Consider the following 16,947-nt stretch of genomic DNA (forward strand, 5'->3'; position numbering starts at 1 on the left):
GGCGGAGGATGATTGATAAACCTATGGAGCGTCACAACAGAAAAGGGTCCCCAGTCGTCTTGGACTCCATGCCACTGGACCCTGACCCGGATCTGTCAAGGATCGTGTGGTGACTCTGTGCACCACGTTAAACAAAGTCACGCACAGGCATCCTCCATAAAGGGATACACCCCTACCAGGATTGTCATACTCGCTTCGAGTGACCGCCGATGATGACATATGCGTGACATAGCCATACTTGCCAACCCTCCCGAATTTTCCGGGAGACTCCCAAAAACCTACCGGGACAAATATTCTCCCGAAAATCTCCCGATTTTCAGCCGGAGTTGGAAGCCACGCCCCCTCCAGCTCCATGCGGACCTGAGTGAGGACAGCCTTTTTTCAGGGCGGGAGGTCAACAGGGTGACAAGAACTAAATCATCCAGACTAGAGATACATTGTATTATTATGTTTATCTTACCTAAAAATAAATACATTTATTAATTAAAAAAACTAAAAAACTAAATACATTTTTACTATATTTTGCTAAAAACATAAAAATTAATTGTATTTTATTTTGTATTTTTTCTGACTCCTTCTTACGTCCAGCCATAGAACCGGTACATTAAAATAAACATATTTGAAATAATACATTTTAAATTATCATAATAATTCATTTAAAATGACCATATTTAATTATTTAAAAAATGTCTTGTTTATCAACAACTTTAGCATTTTATTCATTACATTTTGAAGCTCTCAGAAGCCAAGTTATGTTATATTCATGTTATATTATGCAAGTTTGAAGTATCAATTATCTGAACACAGTTTTGTTTGCATATTTTCAGGATGTATATATATATATGTATGTATGAAATACTTGACTTGGTGAATTCTAGCTGTCAATATACTCATCCCCTCTTAACCACGCCCCCAACCACGTCCCGCCCCACCCCCCGACCACGCCCCCACCCCCCACCTCCCGAAATCGGAGGTCTCAAGGTTGACAAGTATGAACATAGCTCGTCTTTCAATAGATTTAAATAGGCTTTTATTCCTGCGTCAATATTTCTAGTGAACAAACATAAATCCCAGTAGCAGTTATTGTCCATCCATCCATCCATTTTTACCGCTTGTTATTGAGTGCGTTGAAATGTCTTTATTGTTGAATGTTTTTTATGTCCTTGTATTTGTATAATATCGCTGCATGTATGGGGACAACAAAGTTATTTTGAATGTTCTGATTGAGCTTAAAGTTGTAAGGGAGGCTTGATCACAGCACCTGAACGTAATTGTGCTGTCCTTACTTGAATGTGACGTCGTTCCTTGAAGTATTTCCGAGGGCCCGCGAACGCATCAGAGTGTGGGCGGGCTCGGTAAAGTTTTCAGGAAACAGTTTGGCGTTGCGACCAACAAGAACACTTTTCCGGATAGTTGACAAAATCTTTTTTTTTTTTGGCGACACATTGTTTCGATTCACGAAATAAAAGATGCAAAGCAGCGCTTACGGCGCCCCGCTGGCCGGCGGTGCTTTTGATTTGGAAAGATTTGCAAAAAAGCCACAAACTATTTTGCGTTTCCTGAGTTGGGTGAGTTGACTACTGCGGGCGGCGTTAGCTTACGTTAGCAACGTTAGCTGTCAACAGATGTCAGCTGCTACAGGCGACACGAAGTTTTTAAACTTGACTAATTTGCTCAATAAAATATGAATTAGTACGCCGGCAAGTATTTTAAGTGTTTATAATATCAGGGAAATAAAATGTTTAATCGACTGTCGTGGTTAGCTGGAGGCAGTTAACGTTAGCATGTGTCATGTTGTGTCGCAACGTTAATGACGTAAATTATTTTTGTTTTTTAAATGTTTTTTTCCTAAAAACAAAACAAAAAAAACGTTGAAATGCAAACGTTTCACTCTTTTTTGCCTTGAACTTCTTAAATTCAACACCATAAAGTAAAAACTGGTTTGATAGATGACGTTTGAATTGTATTTATATATATATATACATACATACACATTTTTGTTTCATCTGATATTACATGGACAAAGATAAGACCTTCTGGAAGAAAGTTCTGTGGTCAGATGAAACAAAAATTAAGCTGTTTGGCCACAATACCCAGCAATATGTTTGGAGGAGAAAAGGTGAAGCCTTTAATCCCAGGAACACCAAGCCTACCGTCAAGCATGGTGGTGGTAGTATTATGCTCTGGGCCTGTTTTGCTGCCAATGGAACTGGTGCTTTACAGAGAGTAAATTGGACAATAAAAAAGGAGGATTACCTCCAAATTCTTCAGGACAACCTAAAATCATCAGCCCAGAGGTTGGGTCTTGGGCGCAGTTTGGTGTTCCAACAGGACAATGGCCCCAAACACAAGTCAAGAGTGGTAAAGGAATGGTTAAATCAGGCTAGAATTAAAGTTTTAGAATGGCCAAATCAGGCTAGAATTAAAGTTTTAGAATGGCCTTCCCAATGTCCTGACTTAAACGTGTGGACAATGCTGAAGAAACAAGTCCATGTCAGAAAACCAACAAATTTAACTTAACTGCACCAATTTTGTCAGGAGGAGTGGTCAAAAGTTCAACCAGAAGCTTGTGGATGGCTACCTAAAGCGCCTTATTGCAGTGAAACTTGCCAAGGGACATGTAACCAAATATTAACATTGCTGTATGTATACTTTTGACCCAGCAGATTTAGTCACATTTTCAGTAGACCCATAATAAATTCATAACATAACCAAACTTCATGAATGTTTTTTGTGACCAAGTATGTGCTCCAATCACTCTATCACAAAAAAATAAGAGTTGTAGAAATGATTGGAAACTCAAGACAGCCATGACATCATGTTATTTACAAGTGTATGTAAACTTTTGACCATGACTGTGTGTGTATATATATATATTTATTTATATAATTTTATTTTAATTTTTAAGTATTATCAATTAGTGACAATTACAATGTAAGAGCAACTATTTTATGTATAAATGTGTTTTAAAAATGATGGTAGAATTAGTTTTATGTCCACTTATTTATTGAATCTGCATAATTATATGCAGATCAAATCAGTATAAGTAAGAAATAGTGCAAGCTTTTGTTGTTTACAAGGCATACAGAGGAAGCATTTATCCAGAATGTATTCATTATTAGTCCGCAAACTATATTAACCATACCATTTTAATTTATTTCCATAAGAAAATGCTAACATGGTATATGTTAAACAGGATGTCAGCAGACTGAGTGATTGCTGAGGCACACATTCAATAATCTCTGCTTCTTCCCACTCCTTTTCTGTTTTATTGTGCATTGGTAAACATGTGATGTTCGAATTGGAAACAAACTTAGCCATTACCACGTGCCTAAGTGTGATACTTTTTGTAAATATTTTTCCCTTTTGACATAAGTAAGTGCTCCTTGACTTATCAAGCATGTGAGAAAAGTCACACAGCCCTGCAGCAACTAAAGACAATGTTAGTCCAATTCGTCAAGTCACATGTTCCTTCTTTCTAGGTCTTTTCTATCGTGGTTTTTGCAACCATCACAGCTGAGGGCTACGTCAACTCAGCCCAAAAGCCGGACGCCACATGCATGTTTAACAACAGGGACAGCGCTTGCAGCTACGGCGTGGGAATAGGAGTCATCGCTTTCTTGGCGTCTGTCGTCTTCTTGGTTACGGACGCCTACTTCGAGCAGATCAGCAACGCCAAGGAGAGAAGATACATCATCATCGGAGACTTGGGCTTCTCAGGTGAGAGCGCCCTGAATACCAGAAATGAACAAAGTTTTGAGTTGTTTTAATGTGCCGCAGGGGTTTGGACGTTCCTGTGGTTCATCTGCTTTTGTGTCCTGACCAACCAGTGGAATTTGACCACTGACCCAGCCGTCCCGGCTGATGCTGCACGAGCCGTTTTGACGTTCTCCTTCTTCTCCATCCTCACCTGGGTGAGCCTCACCCAACCCACATTTGGAAGATTAAACACATTGTCTTTATTGTCAGTGTATATAAAATTGTTCAGCAGAATATTAGTGGGAAAAATACATCCATTATGTAAATTGAAAAACATCTGTCCCACAGTCAAATTGTTGCCAAAATTAAACACTTTGTTACCTCTACAGGCAGAGTTTGAAGTAACATTTTAACATTCCGACATGTGTAGTAAATAGTTAACAGAGGACGCTTGCTGAAGTGAAGGCAAGTTGACTTCTGGCATTTTTAAGGTTCTTCACAGTTCACTGTCAAAAAGAAGTAAGTCTCTTTACATGACCTCTAAACACTATGTTCTTCTTGTAAAACTGGAGTCTACTTATTGTTTCTTTAGCCATTTTGAATTGAGCAGCCAGGACAGACACGTTCTGCGGAGATGGCTCAGAGGTTGTGGATGAGTTCCGTTCACAGACCGTGATTGAAGTTGAATATTGTAATATATGTTGGAGTTTATACCAGTGTGCCGTGAGATACAGTCTGTTGTGCCGTGGGAGATTGTCATTTCACCTATTTGGGTTAAAAATATTTTTTGCAAACCAGTAATTATAATCCGCAAATAATGTGCCGTTGTTGAGTGTCGGTGCTGTCTAGAGCTCGGCAGAGTAACCGTGTTATTCTCTTCCGTATTAGTAGGTGGCATTGCTTTGTAAATGTCGGGAACATGGTTTGTCGTGATTTTATTTAGCCTTTATTTAACCAGGTAAAAATCCCATTGAGATCAAATATCTCTTTTCCTAGGGAGACCTGGCCAAGACGGCAGCAGCAAGGTTACATTAAAAACAGTAAACAACACATAAAACATCACATTTACAACATTAAAACTTGCTCACATGACACATGTGCATACAGACAAGGTAGACTGCAGTCCTTTCACAGAAGCTTTAAACTCATTCAACGTAACAAGGGTTTGAAGTTTAATATTCGATTGTAGGTTATTCCAAGCCTTTGGTGCTGAAAACCTAAATGCTTTCCTGCCCAGTTCAGTTCTTACTTTGGGGACGACAAATTGCAGAACATTCATTGAACAAAGATTGTGACTTCCTTGTTTCTATGTTAAAAGACAAGACAGATAAGATGGAGTGATACCCAGAATGGTTTTGTAGATGAAAACATACCAATGATTGAGGCGTCGAGCACATAAAGATGTCCAGTTAACCATTGAGTATAATACGCAATGGTGATCACAATATGCAGACGACAGCGGGAGGCAGCATGAAGGTAAAACGGTATCTATAGCTTAAACCAAATGTAAACAAAAGGCGAGTGCCGCTAAGAAAAGGCGTTGAAGCTTAGGGAAGGCTATGCAAAACTGAACTGGCTACAAAGTAAACAAAAACAGAATGTTGGACGACAGCAAAGACTTACAGAATGCGGAGCAGCGACGGCGTCCACAAAGTCATCCGTACATGACAGTCAAAAATGTCCACACAAAGAAGGATAAAAAACACTTAAATAGTCTTGATTGCTAAATATTTTAACTGTTTAAACAGTTTTTAACTTTTTAACTGCCTTTTTATCTAACAAATTGCTCTTAATATAATTTTTATCTGCTTTTTCTATGTGCATATATATATATATATATATATATATGTATATGTACTGTATATGTATATGTGTGTGTGTGTATTTTACCTCTGTTTTAAATAATATATTTTAGTCTCCTTTGCCTGTATTTATTGTTGGTGTACAGCCCTTTGTTTTTCAACTGTGGTTGTTTTGAAAGGGCTTTATAAATAAAGTTGGCATGGTATAAGTTGGTGAAACAAAGCAGGTGCGGGGAATAGTGCTCAAAGGAAGACATGAAACTGCTACAGGAAAATACCACCAAAACAGGAGCGCAAGACGAGAACTAAAACACTACACACAGGAAAACACCAAAAAACTCAAAATATGTCACGATGTGATGTGACAGGTCGTGACAGTACACCTACTTTGAGACAAGAGCTATAGTGATGCATAGTTGATCATGGTTTGGAATTCATATCCAACAATTGCGGGAATTACTTTTTACTGTCAATATTGGCTGCTGAGTTTAATTTTTTAATGTTTCTGCTGGTGCCTCCACAGTTTTTCAATGAAAAAAAATTTGCCTTGGCTCAAAAAAGGTTGAAAAACACTGAAATAATAAAATACAAGAGTTAGGTGAAACAATATTAAAAATATGTAAGCGACTTTTTGAAAACAATGTACGTATGTGCAAGTTTCTTTTCAATAGGCCAAACCCTCGGGCCTTCACAATAAAATTGCTATTGGTTACATCCTGTCTGACAGCAGTAATAATATACAGACATAATAATATAAGAGGGCTACGACAGGGTGCTGCTGTTGGCCCATACTCCATCCAAATGTACTTGCAGGAGGATCCGTCAAAAGACAAAAAAAAACGACAAAAAGAAGCGACGGAAGACGTGTTTGTAGTTCTGAATACAGTGGTAGCTCAACTTCCGAGTGTTTGAAGATACGAGCGATCTTTTGGCTTTAAGTTGCGATCATAAATATGAGTTACAAGCGAGATGCCGTAGTGAACGACAGAATGAACCCTATTAGATCCCCCAAAAGCATTCAATCTTAGTCGCTAATATTAGCATATTTATAGCAAGAGATCGAAATAACTGTTTTCCAAACGTTGGAAACCAAACCATCAACAGCGGTTCAGCTTAAAAAAAATCACGCTTTAGTCGGCTTCCTGCAAACACCTGACGCCAGCTCCAGGGGCCGTATTTATCAAGCGTCTTAGAATTACTCCTAAGAGTTGACTTATGAGTAAAGAAATTCTTTGCTGAAAGCTGCACTTAAAAGTTAGTTATCGAGCGTCTTACTCACACTTTCAGCGAAGTGTAGGACTGAATCTTAAGTGTCACACTCAGAGCTGAATTACGACATTAATATGTGCCGTAAACGGAATTTTAGGTGACGTAATTTCTGTGTCCATAGAAATGACCAATCACGGAAGGGAATCCCTTGTCTAAGAATAAATAAATATCTTAGAAATATTTAAGTGGACAATGGGAGTGTATATTTTGACAATAAACTACAAAATAACACAAAACAAACAAACAATATTGGCAATGAATCAAAAATAAATGTTTCCTTTTCTTTCCAATTCATTTTCCCAGTGGCGAGATATCGAAGCATTGTGATGACTTTTAGTTCTGCTGTGAAAGCTCTGCTGCGTGATGTTGCTGCTGAAATGACGCCCCTTATTAAATCTGTGACAAAAATAATACCCGCTCTGTCTAAACGATACCATTTGATCAGCTGCTCGTCATCAAACAAAGCCAGGACATCCTTCCCCTCCCTGAACGTTCGCGCACGTCTCTCTCGCCTCAGTGCCATCCCCCGCTGGCAACTCCTAACCACTTAGGACACCTCTGAAGGTCTCTTAAATATCGTGGAGAGTAGGAGTGATTCTTAGACTTAAGAAAGTTGATATATAGCTTTTATTCTTAAGTTGGAGAGTAGGACTAAATTTTGCAAATTCTCAGGACTTAAAGTGTAAAATGGCACTCTAAGACGCTTGATAAATACGGCCCCAGGTGTTCAGGCATCATTTTAAAGTAACCCACCTGGCACATCGCCTGAAAAAGGTCCACTCTTCTCTCCCAATACTTTGATTGTGGGTGCTAGTATGAGTAAGAATATCCCCTTTTTTAACACCATTACTCACTGCTGTCTATCCTCACAATTAGGTAACTTAGCTTATTGTACATTTAAATAATTGATCTCTTCTACATAATAATTATCATTACATTACATTATAAAAGTACTGTAGTTATGCATTATGTTTCTTCTCTAAAACATTTGTTTTCCTCTTTAAAAGGCTTGTTCCATGTTAAAATTACAATTTCAATAGGCGACGCCAATGTTCCCTCTAATTGTTCATGTGTGTGAGCAAATGCAAAAACTCCCTGAGCATTCAGTGGAGCCCATGTGAGCAACATCACACGTGCACACTGTGGCTACACCAGCAGCACACATGTCCCAAACCTGACTAAATAACAAGTTCAATCTCCATCCATCCATCCATTTCCTACCGCTTGTCCCTTTCGGGGTCGCTGGAGCCTGTCTCAGCTGCATTCGGGCGGAAGGCGGGGTTACACCCTGGACAAGTCCCCACCTCATCGCAGAGCCAACACAGATAGACAGACAACATTCTCTTATTATTATAATCGAATGACAGCAGTCATTTCCATGAGGTTATTTTCTAATATAAGTGTCTAGGCCCACTTACAATGACAATAACAAAAAATATTGTTTTTCATGAACTGTGTACTTGTATTGTTTGTCTGGGTGGAGGTCCTGCTTTGGAAATAATTTGTACCCCTTTCAGACATTGCATTTAGTTCCCATTAAAACATTCCCGTGTTGCACAATGAGATGTAAGCAGGGGATCATGTGCACATTCCTGCAACTTCCTGTTTGTAAAAAATATATTTTTATTAGTATTTATTTAATATACTAACAGCATTTCATGATTGATATTTATGAATTAAGATTCCTAATAAATGACACTAGAATAAGCACACATTTGATTGGTAAATCATAGTGTAACGACCTGGAATGACACTTTGTGTGGTGTTGGAGTTGTCCGACTTTTTGTGTGGCTGTAAACGCATCACTGGCTAAGTGCCATATGTGCATGTGTTGGCGCAAGTGAGAAAGAGCGAGCGGCTGCTCTTGATATAACAAAGTTGCTTTTGGTCTGGTTTGTACTGCAGAAAATGACCAGTTTTGCTAGATATACTTTTTTTACTAATGTTTTGGTGATGTGTTTATGGCCGACAATAAAGAGTTTTGTTCAATAAAGTGATGGATGGAATTCATGTCCTCAAAGGGTCTCGACAGACGTTACAATATTTGAACAATGATGACGAAAACTGTTTTCTGTCGTGTCCGAGTGTCGAAAATTGTTATGCGCTTATTTTTTTTATTTGATTTTGTGCGTGGCATAGATTTGCCGTGCGCAGAGGAAGCTTGAGCAGTGCGCAATTGCACAGGCGCGCACTTTAGAGGCAACATTGGGCGACGCTGATTTGAGTGTTTTGAGTTAGAACCTCGGCAAGGTACCACAGTATATTTACTATGCTTTTCATGGTTTTTACTCACTTTTTGGCAGATGTCATTTTTGAACGTTGAGATTCCACCTTTAAAAAAAAAACAAACCCAAAAATAAAATGGTCACATTTCTCTCACCAGGCTATGCTGGCCTATTTCGCCTACGAGAGGTACCGCCAAGGCGTGTCCGAGCTGGACCAGCAGTACACAGACCCTGGCACTGAGCACAACCCCCCTTACCCTCCCGCTCCGTACGCCACCGGCCCCGCCGGCTACCAGCAGTCCCCTTTCTCTCAAACCCAGGAGAATCCTGGAGAGTACCAGCCGCCAGCTTACTGAAAGACTGTGTCCAGATTCCAACAATGAGGGGTGTTTATATATTTTCCAAGTTCACCAGGTAGATATTTAAACCGTCCTCCTGTTTTCTTCCAGTTTGGGCATGCACACGTCATTTGTGGACGTTGCATGAGGAAAAGGGTGTGTGGCTTTCTTGCCTTCATATCAAAACCACTGTATTGACTTGAATTAGCCACCATGAGTGCCATTTGAGAGGATCTGACAAGGCTCCGAAGTGTATTTTGTTAACATGGACTATTGAGTATTGTTTAATATTTATCTGCAATTCAAACACAAGTTTCGGTGACAAACGTGTTTGAGGTCCCAGTAAAAGAACTACTGTCATGATTTGTTTTAACACCTAAAAAACATAATTGCTTTTTGTGCACTGAAACATAATCTTCATTTCTTAAAGATCCTTATATATTTTAAATATTATTTTAACGTAAATGCGATGGTTTGGTTAAGAGTGGTTTTCTTTTGCTTTAAAAGGTAGCTAAGCCACATATTGATTTCTGCTACCTCGTTGTACTTTCATGTGACTTTCTTCAGATTTAATGTCTACTTTAGACAACATGTGATGTGAAGAAGTCAGCATTTTCATAGATTTAGGTTATCAGCCCAGCCACATGACAATCACCTGATTCGTAGGTCACTATTTCTCTTTTTGCTTGTCTTGCAAGTTGTTCTCAAAGACTTCATATGCCTTAAGAGTATTGCCTTTGCCAAATAAAACGGTTTCCAAGCTTTGAGTTAAGTTTATAGTTAATATCCTCCTCTCAAGAAAGGAACAGGATTCTGTCCATGCGTCTACTCCTTGTGTCAATATTTAAGCAGTGATAATTATTGTCAGGGGGTGGCAGTAGTGCAAGGTATAGAAAGCATTGGAGCTTTACAAAATGAGTAGGTTAAAAGCTAAGTTTTTAAGCAGTGTTTAAATACAAATGTGATACAATTTTAACACACCAGCCACAATTATAAACGTCCTAAATTAAACATGATCAATTATTTGTAAAAAAGTACTTTATAAATGAGTACCGGTAAGCAATTTCATTGGTCGTTGCAAATTTCCGAGTGCACTAAAAGGCAGCTGCCGATGCTCTATGACGTCACCAGTCTTGAGCAGGAAGTAATGAAAGCGACTATAACAGAGAAATGTTTGTCAACATTATTATGCTCCAGGCAAAAAAAAAAAAATCGACATAAATGTCGATTTGTAAAAGTAAGTCCTACATTTTCTAATTGGCTTAATGGTTTACAATTATCAATCATATCTTGGAGAATGATTAAGAGTACAAAAGCCCTTAAATTGATATTTGTTAAAACATTTAAAGTGATTTCGGTAGCCCTTTTTTTCTTTTTTTTCATATTTATTAATATTTAATACTCTATCTGTATTTGCTTTTGTTTTCTTTCCTTGATGTTGAAAGTGCCTTGACTTTCGTGTGCATAAATGTATGTTTGTTGTGACAAGCGGTAGAATTGGATGGATGTTCAATAAAAAAAAATAATAATAATGCTTTGCTAAATGAGTACGTTAAAAGCTAAGTTTATAAGCAGTGTTTAAGTACACACACCAGCCACAATTATAAACGTCCTAAATCAAACATGAGCAATTATTTGTAAAAAGCGTTTTATTCAACAAGTAAGCTATGTCACTGCTATGTGGTCGTTGCAAATTTCCGAGTGCACTAAAAGGCAGCTGGCGATGCTTCATGACGTCACCGGTCTTGAGCAGGAAGTAATGAAAGCCAGTCTGTTGAAGCTGGAAGGCGTTAAAACCTTGGTGTTGGGACGCCGTTCAAGGAAACGTCCCAGCGATGACACCTGAGCTTTGGTCGACTTCGGACGGAGAGCTGAACGTCTAGTGTGCGGTGAGTGTCAAGCTCAGTGACGGAAAACTGACACTTGTGTTGCCCCTGTTTGCTACTCGAATCTCCAATTGGTGATGTGAGGGAATAGCATCTTAGCTAGTCAGTCTATTGTACAGTACTGTTTGCCAATCCGCCTACTTCCATATTTACACCAACGGATTTCCATTGAATGCGAAACGGCCGCGAAACGACGCCCGCACGGCAGTGATACAGTACCGCCTGAGGGATCGAAGGACACGGGTATTGCCGCTTACGTGCAGTGATTTCTCCAGATTCTCTGAACCTTTTGATGATATTACGGACCGTAGATGGTGAAATCCCTAAATTCCTTGCAATGGCTGGTTGAGAAATGTTCTTAAACTGTTCGACAATTTGCTCACGCATTTGTTCACAAAGTGGTGACCCTCGCCCCATCCTTGTTTGTGGATGACTGAGCATTTCATGGAAACTGCTTTTATACCCAATCATGGCACCCACCTGTTCCCAATTAGCCTGTTCATTGATTGATTGATTGAAACTTTTATTAGTAGATTGAACGTACAGTACATATTCTGTACACTTTCAAGTCGGGGTCCATGTAAATCAATTCATCCCTGTGGGATGTTCCAAATAAGTGTTTGATGAGCATCCCTCAACTTTCTCAGTCTTTTTTGCCACTTGTGCCAGTTTTTTGAAACATGTTGCAGGTATCAAATTCCAAATGAGCTGAAATTTGCAAAAAATAACAAAGTTTACAAGTTCCAATGTTAAGTATCTTGTCTTTGCTGTCTATTCAATTGAATATAGGTTGGAAAAGGATTTGCAAATCATTGTATTCGGTTTTTATTTACCATTTACACAACGTGCCAACTTCACTGGTTTTGGGTTTTGTATATATAAAAATGTGTGTGTGTGTGTGTGTGTGTGTGTGTATGTATATATATATATATACATATATATATATATATATATATATATATATATATGTGTATATGTATCCATCCATCTTCTTCCGCTTATCCGAGGTCGGGTCGCGGGGGCAGCAGTCTAAGCAGGGAAGCCCAGACTTCCCTCTCCCCAGCCACTTCGTCCAGCTCTTCCTGTGGGACCCCGAGGCGTTCCCAGGCCAGCCGGGAGACATAGTCTTCCCAACGTGTCCTGGGTCTTCCCCGCGGCCTCCTACCGGTCGGACGTGCCCTAAACACCTCCCTAGGGAGGCGTTCGGGTGGCATCCTGACCAGATGCCCGAACCACCTCATCTGGCTCCTCTCGATGTGGAGGAGCAGCGGCTTTACTTTGAGCTCCCCCCGGATGGCAGAGCTTCTCACCCTATCTCTAAGGGAGAGCCCCACCACCCGGCAGAGGAAACTCATTTCGGCCGCTTGTACCCGTGATCTTGTCCTTTCGGTCATAACCCAAAGCTCATGACCATAGGTGAGGATGGGAACGTAGATCGACCGGTAAATTGAGCGCTTTGCCTTCCGGCTCAGCTCCTTCTTCGCCACAACGGATCGATACAGCGTCCGCATTATGTATGTGTGTGTATATGTATATGTATATATATATATATATATTAGTTTTGGCCGGGTGTTTCTTTCTCCTCTCTTGCTCTAAGATGTCTGCAAGCATTGCCAACACCCTGTCATGGCGCCACCTGTATTTTCCCTGGGTCAATGCTGTTTTGCACCCAGAAAGAATGTGCGCCATAGTTCCTTTACCGCCACACAACCTGCACAGCAGGTCCTCCCTCATTCCCCACCTATGCAAGTTGACTGGGGTCGGCAGGGTGTCGTATACTGCTCAGAGCAGAAACCAGATACGAAACGGCTCCAGCCTCCACAGTTCACTCCACGTCACGGTCCTCTTGGGAAGGTTCCACCTTGTCCAGGCACCTTGGGTTGCGAGTTCGACGGCTTTAGCTCTTCTTCCTTCTTCCTCAAGGTTTCGAACTTCATCCTGGATCATGGTCCTCTTTTCCCTGGGAGTGGACTTGGACCACTGCTGGAAATGTGATGCATATATATATATATATATATATACATATATATATATATATATATATATATATATATATATATATATATATACACACACATACATATTAGGGATGTCCCGATCCGATATCTGGATCAGATCGGCCGCCGATATTTGCCAAAAATGCGTATCGGCAAGGCATGGGAAAATGCCGATCCAGATCCAGTTAAAAAAAAAACTCCGGTCCGTGTTTTCTAACGCACCGATTTAAATAATACATTCCACTTTTCTGCTGCTCCGTAATTTCCGTTCCGCATTTTCCAGCACACCTTCAACACATTCACAGGTCTGTGGAATCTCACGCAGTTGCTTTTAGCTGCTGGCATTACACGACAGGCTCTTCTCACTCTTTCCTGTGTCTCCCTCTCACAGACAGCCAGCGCACCTTCTTACACACGTCACATACTGTCACGACATACGTCACATACGTATACGTCCTCCCCGAGCAGAGAGGTAGCAACATGGCTAACGTTAGCTGTGATGCTAGCGCAGCCGCTAAGGTGCGCGCCTGCTCAAACGTCCTCTGCGCACGGCAAATCTATGCCACGCACAAAATCAAATAAAAAAATAAGCGCATAACAATTTTCGACACACGGACACGACAGAGAAAACCGTTTTCGTCATCATTGTTCAAATATTGTAATGTCTGTCGAGACGCTTATCTCCGTTCGGTGCCACACGTCCACACCATCAAAATGCTGAGGCAAAAATTTCCAGATCAACCCCATCTGAAAAAATTTGTGATCTATTTAGTTGTGATTTCCTTCTCTGCATGAAAGTTTAAAAGTAGCATATATTAATGCAGTATGAAGAAGAATGTTTTAATGTAGACATGCAAGCCTTGAAAGAAAATTTTGAAAATCAAGACTACATTTCCTCTGCAAATGGGTGCATTTCTACCCTATATTTTAACTTTAGATTTATTCTCATATCAAACTCTTTTGGCTGTCATTTTGACACTTACATCCGGCGCCCCCCTCCACACCCCGGATTATAAATAATTCAATGTGATTATCTTGTGTGATGACTGTATTATGATGATAGTATATATCTGATAGTATATATCTGTATCATGAATCAATTTAAGTGGACCCCGACTTAAACAAGTTGAAAAACTTATTGGGGTGTTACCATTTAGTGGTCAATTGTACGGAATATGTACTTCACTTTGCAACCTACTAATAAAAGTCTCAATCAATCAATCAAAACACAGAATCATCATACTGCTGTGATTATATGCATCAAGTGTTCATTCAAGGCTAAGGCAAAATATCGAAATATATATCGTGTATCGCAATATGGCCTTAAAATATCGCAATATTAAAAAAAGGCCATATCGCCCAGCCCTAGTTTCAATGATGCCATTTCTGTTTGTCATGTATAATTTTGTCTATTTTGTGTTTATCCTTGAATAAACAGGTCAGTTTCCTGTTACCAACCATTGTGTATTATTCAAACTTCCCTAATTCAGCTGGCTAGTTGTTATCAAGAGTACTAAAACCCCTATATATATATATATATATATATATATATATATATATATATATATATATATATATATATATGTATATGTGTGTGTGTGTGTGTGTGTGTGTGTGGCAACACTAAATTGGCCCTAGTGTGTGGATGTGAGTGTGAATGTTGTCTGTCTATCTGTGTTGTCCAGGGTGTACACCGCCTTCCGCCCGATTGTAGCTGAGATAGGCTCCAGCGCCCCCCGCGACCCCAAAGGGAATAAGCGGTAGAAAATGGATGGATGTGTGTGTATATATATATGTGTGTGTGTGTGTGTATATATATATATATATATATATATATATATATATATATATATATATATATATACACACACACACACACAGCCCGGTGGAAGAGGGGTTAGTGCGTCTGCCTCACAATACGAAGGTCCTGAGTCGTCGTGAGTTCAATCCCGGCCTCGGGATCTTTCTGTGTGGAGTTTGCATGTCCTCCCCGTGACTGCCTGGGTTCCCTCCGGGTACTCCGGCTTCCTCCCACTTCCAAAAACATGCACCTGGGGATAGGTTGATTGGCAACACTAAATTGGCCCTAGTGTGTGAATGTGAGTGTGAATGTTGTCTGTCTATCTGTGTTGGCCCTGCGATAGGGTGGCGACTTGTCCAGGGTGTACCCCGCTTTCCGCCCGATTGTAGCTGAGATAGGCTCCAGCGCGACCCCGATATATATATATATATATATATATATATATATATATATATATATATATCACATTTCCAGCAGTGGTCCAAGTCCACTCCCAGGGATAAGAGGACCATGATCCAGGATGAAGTTCGAAACCTTGAGGAAGAAGGAAGAAGAGCTAAAGCCGTCGAACTCGCAACCCAAGGTGCCTGGACAAGGTGGAACCTTCCCAAGAGGACCGTGACGTGGAGTGAACTGTGGAGGCTGGAGCCGTTTCGTATCTGGTTTCTGCTCTGAGCAGTATACGACACCCTGCCGACCCCAGTCAACTTGCATAGGTGGGGAATGAGGGAGGACCTGCTGTGCAGGTTGTGTGACGGTAAAGGAACTATAGCGCACATTATTTCTGGGTGCAAAACAGCATTGACCCAGGGAAGATACAGGTGGCGCCATGACAGGCAGTTGGCAATGCTTGCAGACATCTTAGAGCAAGAGAGGAGAAAGAAACACCCGGCCAAAACTAAGCCACTGCTGAGCACCATCACCTTCATGAAAGAGGGTCATAGACCAGTTGTCCAAGGCCAAGCCAAGCAAAACTTCCTGCAGTTGGCCCAGGGTTGGGAGATGGAGGTCGACCTGGGGAGGAAGGTCCTCTTCCCAGAGGCGGTACTGTCCACCACTCTAAGACCAGACATAGTTATGTGGTCCCCAGAGGGAAAGAAAATCATCCTGGTGGAACAATACTGTTCCATGGGAGGAGGGATGTGAGGAAGCGGCAGAGAGGAAGAAAACAAAGTACCAACAACTTGTCCAGGACTGCCGGGACAAGGGGTGGACAGCATGGCTGATGACAGTGGAAGTTGGATGTCGAGGATTCCCTGCTCAATCTGTGTGGAATCTGATGACAAAGGTCGGATTGAGAGGTCACTTGAGGAAAACAGCCGTTCGTAGGCTGGCAGAAGCGGCAGAGAGAGCCTCCTGTTGGCTCTGGCATAAAAAAGAGGACAATAGCTGGAAGCCTGGATGAGAGGGGCAGTGATCTGGCCAATCACTGCTGACCCACCAACCGGAGAGTGTTTTGGTTAAGGGTCGAAACACTTGGTGAACGTTGGGGACCATCTGATGACCTCTTGTCCAGGCCAAAGCTTTATCCATTAGAAATGGATTAAAATAGCATCTTTGATGTATTTGCAAACTATATGTATATATGTAAGTGTGTATGTATATATATATATATATATATATACATACATATATATATATATATATATATATATATATATATATATATATATATATATATATATATATATATATATAATTATATGTATGTATGTGTGTATATATATGTATATGTATATATATGTATATGTATATATATATATGTATATGTATATATGTATATATATATATATATATATATATATATGTATATATATATATATATATATGTGTGTGTGTGTATATATATATATATATATATATATATATATATGTGTATATATATATATATGTATATATATAGCAGTGACGTGCGGTCACTAGAGGCAGA

General features: G+C 40.1%; 2 protein-coding genes across 2 annotated transcripts in view; both read left to right on the top strand.

The window, feature by feature from the left end:
• The first annotated feature begins 1,350 nt into the window (after positions 1-1,350).
• Positions 1,351-10,100, top strand: syngr2a (synaptogyrin 2a). Its single transcript, XM_061974138.1, has 4 exons — positions 1,351-1,568; positions 3,483-3,720; positions 3,781-3,914; positions 9,154-10,100. The coding sequence occupies exons 1-4, from the start codon at positions 1,470-1,472 to the stop codon at positions 9,349-9,351; spliced, it is 669 nt and encodes a 222-aa protein (XP_061830122.1). The 5' UTR covers positions 1,351-1,469; the 3' UTR covers positions 9,352-10,100.
• Positions 10,101-11,075: 975 nt separating this feature from the next.
• Positions 11,076-16,947, top strand: part of cant1a (calcium activated nucleotidase 1a) — a 49,953-nt gene continuing 44,081 nt past the window's right edge. Inside the window, exon 1 of the mRNA XM_061974137.1 lies at positions 11,076-11,222. The gene's annotated coding sequence lies outside the window, so the exon portion shown is untranslated. The remainder of the gene's footprint in view (positions 11,223-16,947) is intronic.

This window comes from Nerophis lumbriciformis, linkage group LG22 (genome assembly GCF_033978685.3).
Source record: "Nerophis lumbriciformis linkage group LG22, RoL_Nlum_v2.1, whole genome shotgun sequence".
Classification (NCBI taxonomy): domain Eukaryota; kingdom Metazoa; phylum Chordata; class Actinopteri; order Syngnathiformes; family Syngnathidae; genus Nerophis; species Nerophis lumbriciformis.